This window comes from Heterodontus francisci, unplaced genomic scaffold (assembly GCF_036365525.1).
Source record: "Heterodontus francisci isolate sHetFra1 unplaced genomic scaffold, sHetFra1.hap1 HAP1_SCAFFOLD_593, whole genome shotgun sequence".
Classification (NCBI taxonomy): Eukaryota; Metazoa; Chordata; class Chondrichthyes; order Heterodontiformes; family Heterodontidae; genus Heterodontus; species Heterodontus francisci.
The window spans coordinates 635,073-658,163 of record NW_027141628.1 but is presented as its reverse complement, the minus strand read 5'-3'; the positions used below and the strand labels follow the sequence as shown (position 1 = coordinate 658,163).

General features: G+C 44.9%; 1 protein-coding gene across 1 annotated transcript in view; it reads left to right on the top strand.

The window, feature by feature from the left end:
- Nucleotides 1-23,091, top strand: part of preb (prolactin regulatory element binding) — a 111,336-nt gene that overhangs the window by 20,386 nt on the left and 67,859 nt on the right. Inside the window, exons 3-4 of the mRNA XM_068027576.1 lie at nucleotides 576-793; nucleotides 5,680-5,760. Of these exons, the coding sequence (XP_067883677.1) occupies nucleotides 576-793; nucleotides 5,680-5,760 (299 nt within the window). The remainder of the gene's footprint in view (nucleotides 1-575; nucleotides 794-5,679; nucleotides 5,761-23,091) is intronic.

Genomic DNA, 23,091 nt, shown 5'->3' with positions numbered 1-23,091 from the left:
TGTGAAGCAGCTTTAAATAAGGGAAATCTATTGACTTGCTTTCTCTCAGTCTATTGAAAACTGATTTAGTGACATACCAAGTATAGTTTTTGTTTTAATAAGTAGTCACTCTCTGCCCGCACACTTGATGTAGTGATACAGAGTATTCCAGATAGATGTCCACCTTTCAGGAGTGAGATTTCTCACTCTGTCTGTCTGTCTCTCTTGCTATGTTACCCTCTCTCTGTGTCATCCTCACTCTCTTTGTTTTACCCCCTGCCTGGCTCTGTCTTGCCCCCCCCCCCCTCACTCCCTTGCTCTCTCTGTTCCCCTCCCTCGCTCCCTCTCTGTTCCCCTCCCTCGCTCCCTCTCTGTTCCCCTCCCTCGCTCCCTCTCTGTTCCCCTCCCTCGCTCCCTCTCTGTTCCCCTCCCTCGCTCGCCCTCTCTGTTCCCCTCCCTCGCTCGCCCTCTCTGTTCCCGTCCCTCGCTCGCCCTCTTCTCCGCCCCCCACCACCCTCACACGCTCTCTCTCTCTCTCTCACCCCCCCACCCCCCGGTCACACTCACTTGCTCACTCCCATCATCTCTCTCTGCAGTGAAGAAGACAGAAGCCCGGAAACGAAAGCCTGGGACTAAGATGGCTGGTGATGCGAGTGGGTGCTTATGGAATGAGACAGCAGAAATGGTGGTGGAGTCACTTCACGTCGTCCAAACTGATTTCAGCACAGATGCACTTCAGAAAACTGTCCGCTTCAACCAGGAGCATTCTCTTCTCATCACCGGAGGTGTGGATGGCTTCATTCGGGTCTGGGAGGTATAAAGAAGTCAAACTCTCAGTAAAATTTATCTGGTTTCATTGTGCCTATCTTTGAAAACTTAAAGGAAAGAGGCCTAACTGTGACCGATGTGCTATCTGTTAGTTGGAACATTGTCCTTGACACTGGGGCTGTTTCTGCCCAGTGAGTAAGCTGTCACCGGACATATATTGTAATGAGCTTCATAGAAACAATGTGGGACTGTTCTGCAGACCAGGAGCCACCCAGTGTGGCTGACTCACATCATAAATGCTTTTGTTTCATTGCTGATGTGTGTTAAAATCGCTGATATCAGCTGGGGAAATGGTTGAGGGCTTCCATTGGCCTCAGTTTCCAGAGTTAGACACACAAAAGGTTTCCTGCTCTTGGCCTCTACCTCGTGACCCCATCCGAGACTGTGTGGGTGTTAGATGAGGATAACATCCATCTGAGTTTTGATTTCCCCTGGACCAAGCTCCCATTTTTCCCACTGAATTAATTGCCTGTTTTCCCCCACTCCCAGTTCAAAATCCTTACTGACACCCTTTTGGGCAGTCAAGAACAAAGAACAAAGAAAATTACAGCACAGGAACAGGCCCTTTGGCCCTCCAAGCCTGCGCCGATCCAGATCGGCTATCTAAACATGTCACCTATTTTCTAAGGGTCTGTATCTCTTTGCTTCCTGCCCATTCATGTATCTGTCTAGATACATCTTAAAAGACGCTATGTTGCCTGTGTCTACCACCTCCGCTGGCAACGCGTTCCAGGCACCCACCACCCTCTGCGTAAAGAACTTTCCACGCATATCCCCCCCTAAACTTTTCCCCCCTCACTTTGAACTCGTGACCCCTAGTAATTGAATCCCCCACTCAGGGGAAAAAGCTTCTTGCTATCCACCCTGTCTATACCTCTCATGATTTTGTACACCTCAATCAGGTCCCCCCCTCAACATCCGTCTTTCTAATGAAAATAATCCTAATCTGCTCAACCTCTCTTCATAGCTAGCGCCCTCCATACCAGGTAACATCCTGGTGAACCTCCTCTGCACCCTCTCCAAAGCATCTACATCCTTTTGGTAATGTGGCGACCAGAACTGCACGCAGTATTCCAAATGTGGCCGAACCAAAGTCTTATACAACTGTAACATGACCTGCCAACTCTTGTACTCAATACCCCGTCCGATGAAGGAAAGCATGCCGTATGCCTTCTTGACCACTCTATTGACCTGCGTTGCCACCTTCAGGGAACAGTGGACCTGAACACCCAAATCTCTCTGAACATCAATTTTCCCCAGGACTTTTCCATTTACTGTATAATTCACTCTTGAATTGGATCTTCCAAAATGCATCACCTCGCATTTGCCCTGATTGAACTCCATCTGCCATTTCTCTGCCCAACTCTCCAATCTATTTATATTCTGCTGTGTTCTCTGACAGTCCCCTTCACTATCTGCTACTCCACCAATCTTAGTGTCGTCTGCAAACTTGCTAATCAGACCACCTATACTTTCTTCCAAATCATTTATGTATATCACAAACAACAGTGGTCCCAGCACGGATCCCTGTGGAACACCACTGGTCACACGTCTCCATTTTGAGAAACTCCCTTCCACTGCTACTTTCTGTCTCCTGTTGCCCAGCCAGTTCTTTATCCATCTAGCTAGTACACCCTGGACCCCATGCGACTTCACTTTCTCCATCAACCTGCCATGGGGAACCTTATCAAACGCCTTACTGAAGTCCATGTATATGACATCTACAGCCCTTCCCTCATCAGTCAACTTTGTCACTTCCTCAAAGAATTCTATTAAATTGGTAAGACATGACCTTCCCTGCACAAAACCATGTTGCCTATCACTGATAAGCCCATTTTCTTCCAAATGGGAATAGATCCTATCCCTCAGTATCTTCTCCAGCAGCTTCCCTACCACTGACGTCAGGCTCACCGGTCTATAATTACCTGGATTATCCCTGCTACCCTTCTTAAACAAGGGGACAACATTAGCAATTCTCCAGTCCTCCGGGACCTCACCCGTGTTTAAGGATGCTGCAAAGATATCTGTTAAGGCCCCAGCTATTTCCTCTCTCGCTTCCCACAGTAACCTGGGATAGATCCCATCCGGACCTGGGGACTTGTCCACCTTAATGCCTTTTAGAATACCCAACACTTCCTCCCTCCTTATGCCGACTTGACCTAGAGTAATCAAACATCTGTCCCTAACCTCAACATCCGTCATGTCCCTCTCCTCGGTGAATACCGATGCAAAGTACTCGTTTAGAATCTCACCCATTTTCTCTGACTCCACGCATAACTTTCCTCCTTTGTCCTTGAGTGGGCCAATCCTTTCTCTAGTTACCCTCTTGCTCCTTATATATGAATAAAAGGCTTTGGGATTTTCCTTAACCCTGTTTGCTAAAGATATTTCATGACCCCTTTTAGCCCTCTTAATTCCTCGTTTCAGATTGGTCCTACATTCCCGATATTCTTTCAAAGCTTCGTCTTTCTTCAGCCTCCGAGACCTTATGTATGCTTCCTTTTTCCTCTTAGCTAGTCTCACAATTTCACCTGTCATCCATGGTTCCCTAATCTTGCCATTTCTGTCCCTCATTTTCACAGGAACATGTCTCTCCTGCACGCTAATCAACCTCTCTTTAAAAGCATCCCACATATCAAATGTGGATTTACCTTCAAACAGCTGCTCCCAATCTACATTCCCCAGCTCCTGCCGAATTTTGGTATAGTTGGCCTTCCCCCAATTTAGCACTCTTCCTTTGGGGCCACTCTCGTCTTTGTCCATGAGTATTCTAAAACTTACGGAATTGTGATCACTATTCCCAAAGTAGTCCCCTACTGAAACTTCAACCACCTGGCCAGGCTCATTCCCCAACACCAGGTCCAGTATGGCCCCTTCCCGAGTTGGACTATTTACATACTGCTCTAGAAAACACTCGGAGATGCTCCTTACAAATTCTGCTCCATCTGGACCTCTAACACTAAGTGAATCCCAGTCAATGTTGGGAAAATTAAAATCTCCTATCACCACCACCCTGTTGCTCCTACATCTTTCCATAATCTGTTTACATATTTGTACCTCTATCTCACGCTTGCTGTTGAGAGGCCTGGAGTACAGCCCCAACATTGTTACCGCACCCTTCCTATTTCTGAGTTCTGCCCATATTGCCTCACTGCTCGAGTCCTCCATAGTGCCTTCCTTCAGCACAGCTGTGATATCCTCTTTGACCAGTAATGCAACTCCTCCACCCCTTTTACCTCCCTCTCTATCCCGCCGGAAGCATCGATATCCTGGGATATTTAGTTGCCAATCATGCCCTTCCCTCAGTAATAGCAATAACATCATACTCCCAGGTACTAATCCAAACCCTAAGTTCATCTGCCTTACCTACTACACTTCTTGCATTAAAACAAATGCACCTCAGACCACCAGTCCCTTTGCGTTCATCATCTGCTCCCTGTCTACTCTTCCCTTTAGTCACGCTGACTTCATTATCTAGTTCCTTACAGGCTTTAGTTACTACCTCCTTACTGTCCACTGATGTCATTTGGTTCCCATCCCCCTGCCACATTAGTTTAAACCCTCCCCAACAGCGTTAGCAAAAGCACCCCCAAGGACATTGGTTCCAGTCCGGCCCAGGTGTAGACCGTCCAATTTGTAATAGTCCCACCTCCCCCAGAACCGGTCCCAATGTCCCAAAAATCTGAACCCCTCCCTCCTGCACCATCTCTCAAGCCACGCATTCATCCTGACTATTCTTTCATTTCTACTCTGACTATCACGTGGCACTGGTAGCAATCCTGAGATTACTACCTCTGAGGTCCTACTTTTTAACTTGGCTCCTAATTCCCTAAATTCTGCTTGTAGGACCTCATCCCGTTTTTTACCTATATCATTGGTGCCTATGTGCACAATGACAACTGGCTGTTCACCCTCCCCTTTGAGAATGCTCTGCAGCCGATCTGAGACATCCCTGACCCGTGCACCTGGGAGGCAACATACCATTCGGGAGTCTCGTTTTCGACCACAGAACCGCCTATCTACTCCCTTTACAATCGAATCCCCGATGACTATTGCCCTTCCACTCTTTTTCCCGCCCTTCCGAACAGCAGAGCCAGCCACGGTGCCATGAACCTGGCTACTGCTGCCTTCCCCTGGTGAGCCATCTCCCTCAACAGTATCCAAAACGGTATACCTGTTTTGGAGGGAGATGATCGCAGGGGACACCTGCACTGCCTTCCTGCTCTTTCTCTGCCTTTTGGTCACCCATTCCCTTTCACCCTCAGCAATCCTGATCTGCGGTGTGACCAATTCGCTAAACGTGCTATCCACGACCTCCTCAGCATCGCGGATGCTCCAAAGTGAGTCCATCCGCAGCTCCAGAGCCATCATGCGGTCCAACAAGAGCTGCAGCTGGACACACTTCCAGCACGTGAAGGAGTCAGGGACATCAGCCGTGTCCCTGAGCTCCCACATTGAGCAAGAGGAGCATAACACGGGTCTGAGATCTCCTGCCATTTTCAATCTTAAGCTTAAGTTAGTCTTAACTTAGATAAATGAAAAAGGAACGAAAAGTTTTTGCCAATCACACGAAAAAAAAAATAGAAAAAGCCTTACCTTATCTGCACACTGAGTCCTTTTTTTTTTGGTTAGAGGAGGAGGGCGGGTGGGAGACACTACAGGTGTAGTGTCTCGGGTTCAACCACTGCCCAAATATATAGGACTTACTTACCCAGCTGCCACCTCGCTCCCCCTGTCGCCGCTGCAAAAAAAAATCCTTGAGACAGCGAGACAAAAGACAGACCTTTTGGTGATGGTCGTACCCTGGGGAGGAGAATTAATGGGGAAATGTTGAAATATGAATTGAAATAATGGATATTTTTCCAATTGCAGTTCCCAAGTATGAAGAAACGTTTTGACTTCCGAGCTCACGATGGAGAGGTTGAAGATGTGGACATCAGTCCTGATGACAAGGTTTGATTGCCAGTAAATTCGCAGCATTAGTCTGTGAAAAATTCTGTTCGACTGTCAAGAGTATCAGTGTTAGTGGGATGTTATTCAGTTGGTTTGCCCATCATTTATATTAAAGTAAAGGTACTCCGGACCAAAGGGCTCAAAACTACTCTTCTATTCAGGGTATTCTACTTCATGTTGAAAAATAGACATGAATTGAAATTTTACTTCCACAGTTAATGATGTTCATATCCCACTGTGTTTAATCTACTTACTCTGAGATGCCCGTTCTGAGCACTAAAAGGACATTCCTTACTCCAGGATACGGAACGGGACTAGAATAAATCGTACACTGACTGGCAAACTTGGATATCCACTGGGGGCATACGGGCAGGGCAGGGGAAGGGGGGGATAGTTGTGGGGTCAGAGGGCGATTCAGGGATGATTGGCTGCAGGGCAGGGGTAGGAGGAGAATGTTGGGGCGATAGTGTAATAGTGGGATGCACATTATTTGTAAATGCTGAACTAGTAGAGCAGTGAGGAAGCACTAGCTCAGTGCTGCCACTTTACTGAGGCAGTGGGACACTCACTCAGTGCTGTCCCTGTACCAAGGGGAGAGGGACATTTACTGAGAGCTGCCCTGTCATGAGGGGAGGAAACACTCACTTAGTGCTGCCTTTGTACCAACATTTGCTGTCTGCTTCGCTGAGTGTGCTGATTTAGCCTATACTTCTATTCATCTTAGAGTCATCACCAGATAGTTTAGTTAGTGGGCATCATCACCAATGTGGGAATATGAGAAAAAGCTTGCTAGTAAAAGAAGTACGTGAGGAATTTAGACGAGGAAGAGGCGACTTGATTGAAACATACAAGATCCTGAGGGGTCTTAACAGGGTGGATGTGGAAAGGATGTTTCATCTTGTGGGAGAATTTAGAACTAGGGGTCACTGTTTAAAAATCAGGGGTCGCCCATTTAAAACTGAGATGAGGAGAAAGTTTTTCTCTGAGGGTCGTGAGTCTTTGGAATTCTCTTCCTCAAAAGGCGGTGGAAGCAGAGTCTTTGAATATTTTAAAGGCAGAGCTAGGTAGATTCTTGATAAGGGGTGAAAGGTTATTGGGGTTAGGTGGAAGTGTGGAGTAATCAGTTCAGCCATTAACTTATTAAATGGTGGAGCAGGCTCGATGGGCCGACTGGCCTACTCCTGCTCCTAATTCATATGTTCCTATGTAAATTGTTAATGCTTTAGTCATGATCTTACAAAACATACTCCCTTCAGGAATTATCCCCTTGTATTGGAAAATTGCCAATATCACTCCAGTTATTTCTGAAAGGTTGGAGAGAGAAACTCAGAAATTGCAGAACTATTAGTCTAACATCAGTTGTATGGAAGTTGTCAGAATATTTTCTTTTTATTTGTTCCTGGAATTTGGGCATTGCTGGCTAGTTCAACATTTATTGACCATCCCTAATTGCCCTTGAGAAGGTGGTGTTGAGCTGCCTCCTTGAACTACTGCAGTCTTTGGGATGTAGGTACACCCACAGTGAAAGTATAACTTTAGTTGTAGGTGTTACTAGCATATAATAAACACAGTAAATTCTACTATACATAGAAATTATTCTAAGTTAATAAAGTAATTAAAGTGAATTAACTAATAGCATAAGTAACAATGGCAGGACAGGTGTTATGTTGCAGCTGTGGTATGTGGGAGTTTTTGGATGCCAAGGCGATCCAGGACAAACACGTCTGGAGAAAGTGTAAGCAGCTGTTTCCAGTGTTTTCACTGGAACGACGGAGGTGGAGGCGCGACATGTTAGAGGTTTAAAAAGTTATGAGTGGCATGGACAGAGTGGACAGTCAGAAGCTTTTTCTCAGGGTGAAAGAGTCAGTTACTCGGGGACATAGGTTTCAGGTGAGAGGGGCAAAGTTTAGAGGGGATGTGCGAGGCAAGTTTTTTACACAGAGGGTGGTGAGTGAACAAAAGAACAAAGAAAATTACAGCACAGGAACAGGCCCTTCGGCCCTCCAAGCCTGCACCGATCCAGATCCTCTATCTAAACCTGTCGACTATTTTCTAAGGGTCTGTATCTCTTTGCTTCCTGCCCATTCATGTATCTGTCTAGATACATCTTAAAAGACGCTATCGTGCCCGCGTCTACCACCTCCGCTGGCAACGCGTTCCAGGCACCCACCACCCTCTGCATAAAGAACTTTCCACGCATATCCCCCCCTAAACTTTTCCCCCCTCACTTTGAACTTGTGACCCCTAGTAATTGAATCCCCCACTCTGGGGAAAAAGCTTCTTGCTATCCACCCTGTCTATACCTCTCATGATTTTGTACACCTCAATCAGGTCCCCCCTCAACCTCCGTCTTTCTAATGAAAATAATCCTAATCTACTCAACCTCTCTTCATAGCTAGCGCCCTCCATACCAGGCAACATCCTGGTGAACCTCCTCTGCACCCTCTCCATAGCATCGACATCCTTTTGGTAATGTGGCGACCAGAAATGCACGCAGTATTCCATATGTGGCCGAACCAAAGTCTTATACAACTGTAACATGACCTGCCAACCCCTGTACTCAATACCCCGTCTGATGAAGGAAAGCATGCCGTATGCCTTCTTGACCACTCTATTGACCTGCGTTGCCACCTTCAGGGAACAATGGACCTGAACACCCAAATCTCTCTGTACGTCAATTTTCCGCAGCACTTTTCCATTTATTGTATAGTGCCTGGAACTTGCAGCCGGGGGAGGTGGTGGAAGCAGGTACCATAGCGACGTTTAAGAGGCATCTTGACAAATACATGAATAGGTTGGGAATAGAGGGATATGGACCCCGGAAGTGCAGATGGTTTTATTTCAGACAGACATCAAGATCGGCGCAGGCTTGGAGGGCCGAATGGCCTGTTCCTGTGCTGTACTGTTCTTTGAATGTAATAGTAGTAGGGGATAGTATAGTGAGGGGAATTGACACTGTTCTGTGCAGCCGAGAGTGACAGTCCAGAAGCTTGTTGCCTACCTGGTGCCAAGGTTTGGGACTTCTGCTGAGGGCTGGACAGGAACTTGGATTGGGAGGATCCAGATGTCGTGGTCCATGTAGGTATCAGTGACACTGGTAGGACTAGGAAAGAGGTTCTGCTTAGTCAATATGAGGAGCTAGGCACCAAATTGAAGAACAGAACCTCAAGGGTAATATTCTCTGGATTGTTAGCTGAGCCATGTGCCAATTGGCAGAGAGCACAGAAGATTAGTGAAATGAATATGTGGCTCAAAGACTGGTGTGGAAGAAGTGGGTTTCGGTTTGTCGGGCACTGGCACCAGTAATGGGGAAAGTGGGGGCTGTACCGTTGGGACAGTCTGTACCTGAACTGTGCTGGGACCTGCGTTCTAGCAAATCGTATAACTCGAGAAGTAGAGAGGGCTTTAAACTAAACAAGGGGGGTGAGGGATCAAGCTTGGGTGGACATAGCAAATCAAGGGGTAGAGTCAAGGCAGGAGAGCAGAATAGTAATATGGGAAATGAAGATCAGAGAATGGCAAGAAGGGCCAGAGAGGAAAAAACCTAAGACCACACCAATAGTCAAGACTTGATGTTATAAAGATAACAAAAAGGCAAAATTAAAGGCTCTGTATCTGAATGCACGTAGCATTCATAACGAAGTAGACAAACTGATGGTGCACATCGAAGTAAATAAATATCATCTGCTTGCCATTACGGAGACGTAGCTGCAGAATGACAAGGATGCGGTCCTGAATATTGAGGGGTATATGACTTTCAAGAAGAATAGGAAGCCAGGTAAAGGTGGAGGGGTAGCATTGTTAATCAATGATGGCATTGGTGCAATAGTTAGAGATGACCTTAGTTCAGGAGATCAGGATGTAGAACTGGTTTGGGTGGCGATGAGGAATACGAGGGGAAAGTAGTCACTAGTGGGAGTGGTCTACAGGCCCCTAACAGTAATCACAATGTAGGACGAAGTATATAAGAAGAAATATTGGGTGCTTGTGATAAAAGGACAGCAATAATCATGGGTGATTTTAATCTACGTATAAACTGAAAAAATCAGATTGGCAATAGTAGTCTGCATGAGGAGTTCACAGAATGCTTTTGCGATAGTTTTTTAGAGCAGCACGTTCTGGAACCAGCCAGAGAGCAGATTATATTAGAATTGATATTGTGTAATGTGACAGGATTAATTAATGATGTCAGAGTAAAGGCACCTCTAGGTTCTAGCGACCACAATATGTTTGAATTTTACATCCAGTTTGAAAGAGTGAAGAGCGGGTCTAAGACTAGTATTTTAAACTTAAATAAGGGCAACTATGTGGGCATGAAAGCTGAGCTAGCTGAAGTGTACTGGGTTACTTGGCTAAGAGATAGAGCAATAGAGAAGCAGTGGCAGACATTTAAGGGGATATTTCAGAATACTCAGAAGTATATTCCTACTATAAAGAAAAATTCTAAGGGGAGAACCCACCATTCATGGTAAACTAAAGTTAAGGAAAGCATCCGATTTAAGGGAAAAACATATAATTGTGCAAGGATGAGTGGCAGATCAGATGATTGGACAGAATATCAAGAGCAGCAGAGAATGACTAAGAAGTTAATCAGGAGAAAGAAATTAGAGTACGAGAGGAAGCTAGCTGGAAATGTAAAAACATATACCAAGAGTTTCTAAAAGTATTTAAAAAGGAAGAGAGTATGTAAAGTGAGTGTTGGTCCTGTAGAGAGTGAGAATGGGGAGTTAATAGTAGATAATAAGGAAATGGTAGATGAAATGAACAAATATTTTGCTTCTGTCTTCACCATCGAGGATACAAAAAACATTCCAGTAATAGCTGTTAATAAGGAGGTGGAAGGAAGAGAGGAATTTGGTGAAATTGCAATCACCAGGGAAACGGTACTGAGCAAACTGATGGAGCTGCGGACTGACAAGTCCCCGGGCCCTGAAGGGCTTCATCCTAGCATCTTACAAGAGGCGGCTAATGAGGTAGTAGATGCGTTGGTGTTAATTTTTCAAAATTTGCTGGATTCTGGAAAGGTTCCATCAGACTGGAAAGTAGCAAATATAACCCCTCTATTCAAGAAGGGGAGGCAGAAAGCAGGTAACTATAGGCCAATTAGCTTGACGTCTGTCATGGGGAAGGTGTTAGAATCGATCATTAAGGAGGCTATAGTTGGGCACTTAGAAAAACTCAAGGTAATCGGGAATGGTCAGCATGGTTTTGTGAAAGGGAAATCATGTTTAACCAATTTATTGGAGTTCTTTGAAGGAGTAACATGCACTGTGGATAAAGGGGAGCCTGTTGATGTACTTTACTTGGATTTCCAGAAGGCATTTGACAAGGTGCCACATAAAAGGTTATTGCGCAGAGTAGGAGCTCATGGTGTAGGGGTTAACATATTAGCATGGATAGAAGATTGGCTGGCAGAAAACAGAGTATGCATAAATGGTTCCTTTTGCGATTGGCAGGATGTGACAAGTGGAGTCCCACAGGGGTCTGTGTTCGAGTCTCAACTTTTTACAATTTATATCAATGAATTAGGTGAGAGAGCAATGGCTTGGTAGCTAAATTTGCAGATGACACACAGATAGATGGGAAAGTATATTGTGAAGAAGACATAAGGAGGTTGCAGACTGATTGTAGATAGTTGAGTGAGTGGGCAAAAATCTAGCAGATGGAGTATAACGTGGGAAAATGTGAAGTTGTTCATTTTGGCAGGAAGAATAAAAAAGCAGAGTATTTCTTAAATGGAGAACAACTGCAGAATTCCAAGTTGCAGAGTGATCTAGGTGTACTAGTGCATGAGTCACAAAAAGTTAGTATGCAGGTACAGCAAGTAATAAAGAAGGCTAATGGAATGCTGTCCTTTATGACGAGAGGAATTGAAAATAAAAAGTAAAGATGTTATGCTTCAGTTCTACAGGGCATTGGTGGGACCACATCTCGAATATTGTGTGCAGTTTTGGTCTCATTTAAGCAAGGATGTGAATGCGTTGGAGGCGGTTCAGAGGAGGTTTACTAGATTGATTGCTGGAATGAGTGGGTTGTCTTATGAGGAAAGGTTGGACTGACTGGGCTTATTTTCACTGGAGTTTAGAAGAGTGAGGGGAGATCCTAAACGGTCTTGACCAGGTGGATGTGGAAAGGATGTTTCCTCATGTAGGTGAGTCCAGAACTAGGGGGCACTGTTTTAAAATTAGGGGTCACACTTTTAGGACGGAAATTAGAAGTTTTTTTTCTCTGAGGGTTGTGCAACTTTGGAACACTCTGCCTCAGAAGGAGGTGGAGGCGGGGTCATTGAATATTTTTAAGGCGGAGGTGGATAGATTCTTGTTAGGCAAGGGAATCAAAGGTTATCGGGGCTAGATGGGAGTGTGGAATTCAAGATACAAACAGATCAGCCATGATCTTATTGAATGGCAGAGCAGGCTCGAGGGACCGAATGACCTACTTCTCCTAATTCGTATGCTTGTAGTTCTGTTAGGAAGGGAGTTCCAGGATTTTGACCCAGCAACAGTGAAGGAATGTTGATATAGTTGCAGGTCAGGATGAAATGTGGCTTGGAGAGGAACTTGCAGGTGGTTATGTTCCCATGCATCTGCTGCCTTTGTCCTTCTAGGTGGTAGAAGTCGTGGGTTTGGAAGGTGCTGTCACAGAATCGTAGAATAATACAGTGCAGAAAAGGCCCTTCGGCACCAATGCATTAAAGACACCTGACCTGTCTACCTAATCCCATTTGCCAGCACTTGGCCCATAACCTTGAATGTTATGATGCGCCAAGTGCTCAGAAGGAGCTTTAGTGCGTTGCTGCAGTGCATCTTGTAGATGGTACACACTGCTGCCACTGTGTGTTGGTGGTGAAGGGAGTGAATGTTGAAGGTGGTGGTTGGGGTGCCAATCAAGCAGGGTGTTTTATCCTGGTTGGTGTCGAGTTTCTTGAGTGTTGTTGGAGTTGCACCCATCCAAGCAAGTGGAGAGTATTCCATCGCACTCCTGACTTGTGCCTTGTAGATGGTGGACAAGCTTTGGAGAGTCCAGAGGTGAGTTACTCGCCTCAGAATTCCCAGCCTCTGACCTGCTGTTGTAGCCACAGTATTTATATGGCTGGTCCAGTCACTTTCTGGTCAATGGTGACCCCCAAGATGTTAAAAGTGGGGGATTCGGTGATGGTAATGCCATTGAACATCATGCGGAGATGGTTAGATTCGCTCTTGTTTGAGATGGTCATTGCTTGGCACTTGAGTGGTGCGAATGTTACTTGCAACTTATCAGCCCAAGCCTGGATATTGTCCAGGTCTTGCTGCATCTGGACACGGACTGCTTCAGTATCTGAGGAGTTGCGAATGGTGCTGAACATTGTGCAATCATCAGCGAACATCCCCACTTCTGACCTTATGAGGGAGGGAAGGTCATTGGTGAACCGCTGAAGATGGTTGGGCCTAGGACAGTATCCTGAGGAACTCCTGCAGTGATGTTCTGGAGCTGAGATGATTGACTTCCAACAACCACAACCATCTTCCTTTGTGCTAGGTATGACTCCAGCCAGCAGAGAGTTTTCCCCCTTATTCCCATTGACTCCAGTTTTGCTAGGGCTCCCCTTACCTATGGAGTTCTGCTCTTTTGTCATGTTTGGACCAAGGCTGTAATGAGGTCAGGAGCTGAGTGAAACCCAAAATGAGCATCAGTGAGCAGATTATTGCTTAGCAAATGCCTCTTGATAGCGCTGTTGATGACCCCTTCCATCACTTGCTGATGATCGAGAATAGACTGATAGGGCGGTAATTGGCCTTCAGCTGTTCGTTGATATCACATGGAGTGGATCGGATTTGCTGAAGTCTGGCATCTGTGATGCTGGGGACCTCCGGAGGAAGTTGAGATGGATCATCCTCTTGGCACTTCTGGATGAAGATAGATGCAAATGCTTCAGCCTTTTCTTTTGCACTGATGTGCTGGGCTCCCCCATTGTTGAGGGTAGGGATATTTGTGGAGCCTCCTGTCAGTTGTTTCATTGTCCACCACCATGCAGGACTGCAGAGCATAGATCTGATCCATTGGTTATGGGATCACTTAGCCCTGTCTATCGCATGCTGCTTCCACTGTTCACCGCATGCATGTAGTCCTGTGTTGTAGCTTCACCAGGTTGACACCTCATTTTGAGATATGCCTGGTGCTGCTCCTGGCATGCCCTCCTGCATTCTTCATTGAACCAGGGTTGGTCCCCCAGCTTTATGGTAATGGTAGAGTGGGGGATATGCTGGGCCGTGAGGTTATAGATTGTGGTTGAATACAATTCTTCTGTTGCTGATGGCCCACAGCACCTCATGTATGCCCAGTTTTGAGTTGCTAGATCTGTTCGAAATCTATCCCATATAACAGTGGTAGTGCCACACAACATGATGGAGGGTATCCTTAATGTGAAGACAGAACTTTGCGGTGGTCACTTCCTCACACCCCGCTTCCTGTAAGGATTCCATTCCATTTTCCCAGTTTCTTCGTCTCCGACACATCCATTCTGATGACGCAACCTTCCACAACAGCGCTTCTGATATGTCTTCCTTTTCCCTCAACCGAGGGTTCCCCCTCACTGTGGTTGACAGGTCCCTCAACTGTGTCCGACCCATTTTCCTCACTTCTGCCCTCACCCCTACGCCCCCCCTCCCTCCCAGAACTGCGGCAGGGTTCCCCAAGTCCTTACTTTCCACCCCACCAGCCTACACAGCCAAAGGATCATTTTCTGCCTCCTCCAGCCTGATGCCATCACCAAATGCATCTTCCCCTCCCCTGTCAGCATTCTGAAGTGATCGTTCTCTCCACGACACCCTGGTCCACTTCTCCATTACCCCCGACACCTTGTCCCCCTTCCCACAGCACCTTCCCATGCAATTGCAGGAGGTGTAATACCTGCCCCTTTTACCTCCTCTCTCCTCACCAGCCAAGGCCCCAAATACTCCTTTCAGGTAAAGTAGGGATTTACTTGTGCTTCCTTCAATTCAGTTTACTGTATTCATTGCTCACAATGTGGTCTCCTCTACATTGGGGAGTCCAAACGCAGACTGGTGACCGCTTTGTGGAACACCTCTGCTCAGTCCGCAAGCAAGACCCCGAGCTTCCAGTTGCTTGCCATTTCAACACACCCTTCTTGCTGTCATGCCCACGTGTCGATCCTTGGCCTGCTGCAGTGTTCCAGTGAACATCAACGCAAGCTTGAGGAACAGCACTTCATTTTCCAATTTAAGCACGCTACAGTCTGCCGGACTGAACATTGAGTTCAATAATTTCAGAGCATGTTTGGCCTCTTTTTTTAATTTTGTTTTGTCAATTTTTTTTTTTTAACCATGTTCCTGCCTTAAACTGGATTTTTCATGTTTGTGCTTTTGACCAGGGCTGTTCATTACTCTGTCATTGATACTCTCTCTACACTAATGCTTTGTCTTTCACCACACCATTAGCTCACTCTCTTTGCCTTTGCCCTTGACCTCCTTGTCAGTTAATCTTTCTGGCCCTCTGTCCTATCATACACCTTCCCTTTTGTTCTCTTTTTTTCTCCCCCCACCCCGCTTTCCTTGCTTAAAACCTATTCTATTTCTAACCTTTGCCACTTCCGATTAAAGGTCACAGATCTGAAATGTTAACTCTGCTTCGCTCTCCACAGATGCTGCCAAGCCTGCTGAGTATTTCTAGCACTTTCTGTTTTTATTTTATATTGGAAAGATTTAGGGGTCTGTGTACCGAAATCATGAAAAGCTCGTCAACAGCTGCAAAAAAAAAAATTGAAAGGCCAAAGGAATTTTAACCTGTGTCTCAATGGGATGGATGGAACACCAAGGAGTGGAAGTTATGTTACAGTTGTACAGAAGTCTCGTTAGACACCATTTGGAGTTCTAGGCAGCATACCTCAGGAAGGATATAAAAACAAGGGGCCAGGCAGGAGTTAAGGTCACAGTCAGATCAGCCATGATCTTATTGAATGGTGGAGCAGGCAAAAGGGGCTGAATGGCTTACTGTTGCTCCCATTTCTTGTTTTCTTATGCTTTTAAGATGCTGGAACTCCTCAGCAGATCAGGCAGCATCTGTGGAGCGAGAAACAGTTAACATTTCTGGTTGATGAATTTTCGTCGGAACTGTTATAATTTAAAATTTCCAGCATCCACAGTATTTTGTTTTTGTATCAGGAAGGTTATATTGACCTTTTAGGTGAAGCAATTCAGATTCACCAGAATGATCCCAGGGATAAATTAGAAACAAAGAAAATAGGAGCAGGAGTAGGCCATTCGGCCCTTCGGGCCTGCTCTGCCATTCACAAAAGACCATGGCTGATCGTCTAATTCAGTACCCTGTTCCCGCTTTCTCCCCATATTCCTTCATCCCTTTGGCATTAAGAAATATATCTATCTAAATTGTGAAGAGTGATTGCATAGAGTAGGTTTGTATTTCCTTGTAAAGCCTGGCTCGGGTATAAAATTAAAACCCAACCTGGGCCCGACCCAGGCCAGAGTCCTTTAATTTTTTTTTTTGTGCCTGACCTGACACGAATATCGTTCATTTGTTCCAGCAGCAGGCTATTCCTGCAGATGGAGTTTTGGGAAATCATGGGTATGCCTGATCCTGTGACTTCCCGGAAGCAGTGTCTGACCCGGCCCAAGCCCGAATGCTGGACTCGAAATATAGACCTGACCCGAACTCGACATATAGTCGGGTCTCGTTGGGTTCAGGTCAGGTAGCCAGGCTTTATTTCCTTGTATGAAAGCAAAATACTGCAGATGCTGGAAACCTGAAAAAAAAACAAGAAATTCTGGAAATACTCAACAGGTCTGGCAGCATCTGTGGAGAGAGAAGCAGAGTTAACGTTTCAGGTCAGTGACCCTTCTTCAGAACTGGCAAATATTAGAAATGTGCAAGATTTTAAGCAAGTAAAGTGGGGGTGGGGCAAGAGATAACAAAGGAGAAGGTATTGATAGGACAAGGTCACAGAGACTAACCGACCAGAAGGTCATGGAGCAAAGGCAAACAATATGTTAATGGTGTGTTGAAAGACAAAGTATTAGTACAGAGAGGGTGTGAACGGACTGAAAACTGAACAGCCGCAAGTACAGACATGAAAAAAAAAAGTGGGTAAGCAAACTGAACAAACTAAGATGAAATAAAGTAAAATAAACACACAAAAAAATAGAAAATATATGAAAAAGAAAAAGTAACTAAAAATAAAAGTAAAATGGGGGGCCCGTCATGCTCTGAAATTATTGAACTCAATGTTACTGATTAGGCACACTACAGCCTGCCGGACTGAACATTGAGTTCAATAATTTCAGAGCATGACGGACCCCCCATTTTACTTTTATTTTTAGTTATTCTTTTTAACATTTTTTTTGTTTTATTTCATCTTAGTTTGTTCAGTTTGCTTACCCACTGTTTATTTTCATGTCTGTACTTGCAGCTGTTCAATTTTTAGTCCATTAACACCCTATCTGTAGGAATGCTTTGTCTTTCAACACACCATTAACATATTGTTTGCCTTTGCTCCATGACCTTCTGGTCAGTTATTCTGTGACCTTGTCCTATCTACACCTCTTTTGTTATCACTTGCCCCACCCCCACTTTACTTGCTTAAAACCTTTCACATTTCTAATATTTGCCAGTTCTGAAGAAGGGTTTCAAAACTGATATTGTTAGGTTTATGTTGGGTAAGAGTAAGTTGAAAGATACAGAACCAAGGCAGGTAGTTGGAGTTAAGATACAGATCAACTATGATCCAATAGAATGGAGGAACAGGCTCAAGGGACGAACATACGAATTAGGAGCAGGAGTAGGCTATTTGGCACCTTCAAGCTGCTCCGCCATTTAATAAGATCATGGCTAACCTGATTGTGGCCTCGACTCCACTTTCCCACCTACCCCTGATACGCTTTGACTTCCTTGTATACAAAACTGAATGGCCTCCTCCTGTTACATAAAATAAGTAATAGCAGGAGAAGACCACTGGGTCCCTTGAGCCTGCTCCACTATTCAATACAATTATGGCTGATCTTCTGCCTCAACTGCACTTTCTTGATCGCTACCCATATCCCTTGATTCTGAGAGATTAAAAACTATCTATCCCAACCTTGAATATGCTCAACAATGGAAGATCTACAAACCTCTGGGGTAGAGAATTCCAATCGTTCACAACTCTCATCTCTCCTTTTCTAGTACTAAATAATCAACCTCAAGTCTCTCTGAACATCAACATCTAAAAGTTTTATATTACTCTCTGTCTCTTCGTTCAAGTCATTAATATAGATTATAAATAGCTGAGGCCCCAGCACTGATCCTTGAGGCACTCCACTAGTTACTGTCTGCCAACTTGAAAATGCCCCATTTATCCCACTCTCTGCCTCCTGGCCATTAACCAATCTCCATTCATGCCAATATATTACTCCTAACTCCATGAGCCCTTATCTTACACATTAACCTTTTGTGTGGCACCTTATCGAATGCCTTTTGGAAATCCAAGTAAATTACTTTTACTGGCTCCCCTTTACCTAGTTACATCCTCAAAAACTCTAATAGATTTGTCAAACATGATTTCCATTTCGTAACACAGCTGACTCTGATCATACTATGATTTTCTAAGTGCTTTGTTAAAACTTCCTTAATAGATTCCAGCATTTTCCTGACCGCTGATAGGCTAAACTGGGCTGCAGTTCCCCATTTTTTTTCTCTGTTTCCTTTCTTGAATAGTGTGTCATTTGCTACCTTCCAATACCCTGGGACCGTTCTAGAATCTAGGGAATTTTGGAAAATTATAACCAGTGTCTCCACTATCTCTGCAGCTACCTCGTTTAGATCCCTTGGATGTAGGCCATCAGGTTCTGGGTATTTGGTGGCTTTTAGTCCCTTAAGTTTATCCAATAGTTTTTCTCTGCTGATATTAATTACTTGAAGTTCCTCACTTTTATTCGCTCCTTGATTACTCTATTTCTGTTATGGAATTTGTGTCTTCTACTGTGAAGATAGACAAAAAATATTTGTTCAACCTATCTGCTATTTCCTCATTCCCCATGATTTCTCCTCTCTCTGCCTCTAAGGGGCCAACTTTTACTTTAGCTATAATAGCTCTGGTGAAAGCTCTTACAATGTGTTTTTATATTCTGACTAGTTTACTCTCATTGTTTTTTTTTCCTTTTTTATCAACATTATGGTCACCCTTTGTTGGTTTCTAAAACTTCCCAATCCTCAGGCTTATTACTATTCTTCACAACATGATAAGCCTCTTCTTTTAATACTATCCTGAACTTTCCCAGTAAGCCAAGGATCGATCTTACGAACATATGAATTAGGAGCAGGAATAGGCCACTGGGCCCTTCGAGCCTGCTCTGCCATTCAATAAGTTCATGGCTGAACTGATTACTCCACATTTCCACCGACCCCCGATAACCTTTCACCCCCTTGCTGATCAAGAATCTATCTACCTCTGCCTTAAAAATATTCAAAGACTCTCCTTCCACTGCCTCATCTCTGTCTTAAATGGGCAACCCTTATTTTTAAACAGTGACCCCTAGTTCTAGATTCTCCCACCAGGGGAAACATCCTTTCCACATCCGCCTTGTCAAGACCCCTCAGGATTTTATATCTTTCCAGCTGAGTGTTCTTTAATGAAACGTATTTTTGTTGAACATTTTGAATAATTTCTTTAAATGTTTCTCACTGTTTATTGCCATACCTTTTAGTCTATTTACCAAATCAACCTTAACCAGCTCTCCTCTCAGACCTATGTAATTGTTTGAATTTAAGATTATTGTTTTGGACTCGGGTGTGTCGTTCTCAAACTCAATATGGTATTCAATTGTATTATGATAATTTTTCCCCAGAGGAACTTTTACTAAGAATACTAATTAACCCTGCTTCATTATATATTACTAGATCAAAAATAGCTTTGTCCCTAGTTGGCTTTACAATGTATTATTCTAGGAAGCTCTCACGAAAACATTGTTAAAAACTCCTCCTCCAGACTCCCTTTGCCCATTTGATTTGTCCAGTCTATATGAAGATTAAAGTCAAACACGATTATTGTTACTTTTCCGTTTTACGAGCTCCAATTATTTCTTGCTTAATGATCTGTCCAATGGTATAACTACTGTTAGGGGGCCTATAAACTACTCCCACCAGCATCTGACCCTTGTTATTCCTAATCTCCACTCATACTGATTCTATTTCCTGATCTTCTGAGCCAAGATCCTTTCTTACCACGGTGCTAATGTCATCCTTTTCTATCAGGGCTAGTACTCCTCCTTTTCCATTCTGCCTGTCTTTTTAAAATGATGTGTACGCTGGAGTGTTCATTTCCCAACCTTGGTCACCCTGCAACCATGGCTCTGAAATAGAGATTATATCAAACTCATTTATCTCCATTTGAGTCGCTGGTTCATCTGTCTTTTTACAAATGCTTCGTGCATACAGATAAAGAGCCTTTAACTTGATTTTTTTTAACTACTATTCTTTGCAAAGACCGTATATGCTGACGCACTATTAGCGTTAAAGCCTTTCCCCTCCTGTCTCATAACCCTGCACGTTCTTCTTTTTCATATAACTGTTTAATTCCCTTTTGAATGCTTCAATTGAACCTGCCTCCACTAATTCTCAGGCAGCACATTCCAGAGCTTGAGCATTTGCTGCATGAAAATTTTTTTCCTTATATCACTTTTGCTTCTCTTACCAACTATTTTTAATCTGTGCCCTCTCGTTCTTGATTCTTTCATGAGAGGAAACAGTTTCTCTCTATCTACTGTGTCCAGACCCCTCATGATTTTGAATACCTCTATCAAATCACCTCTCCGTTTCTCTTCTCCAAGGAAAACAGTCCTAACCTCTCCAATCTATCTTCATAACTGAAATTCCTCATCCCTGGAACCATTCTCATGAATCTTTTCTGTACTCCCTCTCATGTCATTCCTCAAGTGCGGCGCCCAGAACCGGACGCAATATTCCAGCTGAGGATGAACTAGAGTCTTATACAAGTTCAAAATAACTTCCTTGCTCTTGTACTCTATGCCCCTATTAATAAAGCCCAGGATACTGTATGCTTTATTAACCGCGCTCTCAACCTGTCCTGCCACCTTCAATGACTTATGCACATATACACCCAGGTCCTTCTGCTCCTGCACCCCCTTTAGAATTTAACCCTTATTCTATATTGTCTCTCCATATTCTTCCTACCAAAATGAATCACTTCACATTTCTCTGCATTGAACTTCATCTGCCACCTGTCTGTCCATTCCACCAACTTGTCTATGTCCTTTTGAAGTTCTACACTATCCTCCTCACAGTTCACAATGCTTCCATGTTTCATATCATCTGCAAACTTTGAACTCATGCCCTGTACACCACGATCTAGGTCATTAGAACAAAGAACAGTACAGCACGGGAACAGGCCATTCGGCCCTCCAAGCCTGCGCCGATCTTTATGCCTGTCTAAACTAAAACCTTCTGCACTTCCGGGGTCCGTATCCCTCTATTCCCATCCTATTCATGTATTTGTCAAGATGCCTCTTAAACGTCGCTATCGTACCTGCTTCCACCACCTCCCCCGGCAGCAAGTTCCAGGCACTCACCACCCTCTGTGTAAAAAAAAAAAAACTTGCCTCGCACATCCCCTCTAAACTTTGCCTCTCGCACCTTAAACCTATGTCCCCTAGTAACTGACTCTTCCACCCTGGGAAAAATCTTCTGACTATCCACTCTGTCCATGCCACTCAATTTTGTAAACTTTGATTCAGGGATCCTGAAGAACCAAGACAGCATGGAGTGGGCTTCGCCATCAGAAACTCTTTGCTCAGCATGATAGAGCCACCCTCAAATGGCTCGGAACGCATACTGTCCATCCGACTGTTCACCGCCTCTGGTCCAGTACACCTACTCAGCATCTATGCTCCAACACTCTGCTCCCCACCTGAAGCTAAAGACCAGTTCTACGAGGAACTCCAAAATATCATTAGTAGCATCCCCAACACCGAACACCTATTCCTGCTGGGGGACTTTAATGCCAGGGTTGGGGCTGACCATGACTCATGGCCCTCCTGCCCTGGGCGCTATGGCATTGGTAGGATGATTGAGAATGGACAGAGACTGCTTGAGTTGTGTACCTATCACAACCTCTGCATCACCAACTCATTCTTTCACACTAAACCCTGTCACCAGGTTTCTTGGAGGCACCCAAGATCACGTCGTTGGCACCAGCTGGACCTCATCGTCACAGGGCGAGCCTCCTTAAACTGTGTTCAAATCACACGCAGCTTCCACAGTGCGGACTGCGACACTGACCACTCCCTGGTGTGCAGCAAGGTTAGCCTCAAACCAAAGAAGCTGCATCACTCCAAGCAGAAGGGCTGCCTGCGCATCAACACGAGCAGAATTTCTCATCCACAGCTGTTACGTAAGTTTCTAAATTCACTTGAAAAAGCCCTTCAAAACACTCCCACAGGGGATGCTGAGACCAAGTGGGCCCACATCAGAGACGCCATCTATGACTCAGCAATGACCACCTATGGCAAACGTGTGAAGCAGAATGCAGACTGGTTTCAATCTCACTGAAGAGCTGGAACCTGTCATAGCTTAGATTAGATTAGAGATACAGCACTGAAACAGGCCCTTCGGCCCATTTAGTCTGTGCCGAACACCCATTTATACTAATCCTACACTAATCCCATATTCCCAACAAACATCCCCACCTGTCCCTATATTTCCCTACCACCTACCTATACTGGTGACAATTTATAATGGCCAATTTACCTGTCAACCTGCAAGTCTTTTGGCTTGTGGGAGGAAACCGGAGCACCCGGAGAAAACCCACGCAGACACAGGGAGAACTTGCAAACTCCACACAGGCAGTACCCAGAATCGAACCCGGGTCCCTGGAGCTGTGAGGCTGCGGTGCTAACCACTGCGCCACTGTGCTAAGTGCATTGCACTGCTGAACTACAAGAAAGCCCCCAGCAAGTTAACATCCGCAGCTCTTAAAGCAGCCAGAAGCACTGCACAAAGAACAGCCAGGCGCTGCGCAAATGACGAATGGCAACGCCAATGCAGTCATATTCAGCTGGCCTCCGACACTGGAAATATTAGAGGAATGTATGATGGCATTGAGAGCTTTTGGGCCAACCATCAAGAAGATCGCCCCCCTCAAATCTAAATCAGGGGACACAATCACTGACCAACACAAGCAAATGGACCGCTGGGTGGAGCAGTTTAGTTTAGTTTAGGGATACAGCATTGAAACAGGCCCTTCGGCCCACCGAGTCTGTGCCGACCATCAACCACCCATTTATACTAATCCGACACTAATTCCATATTCCTACCACATCCCCACCT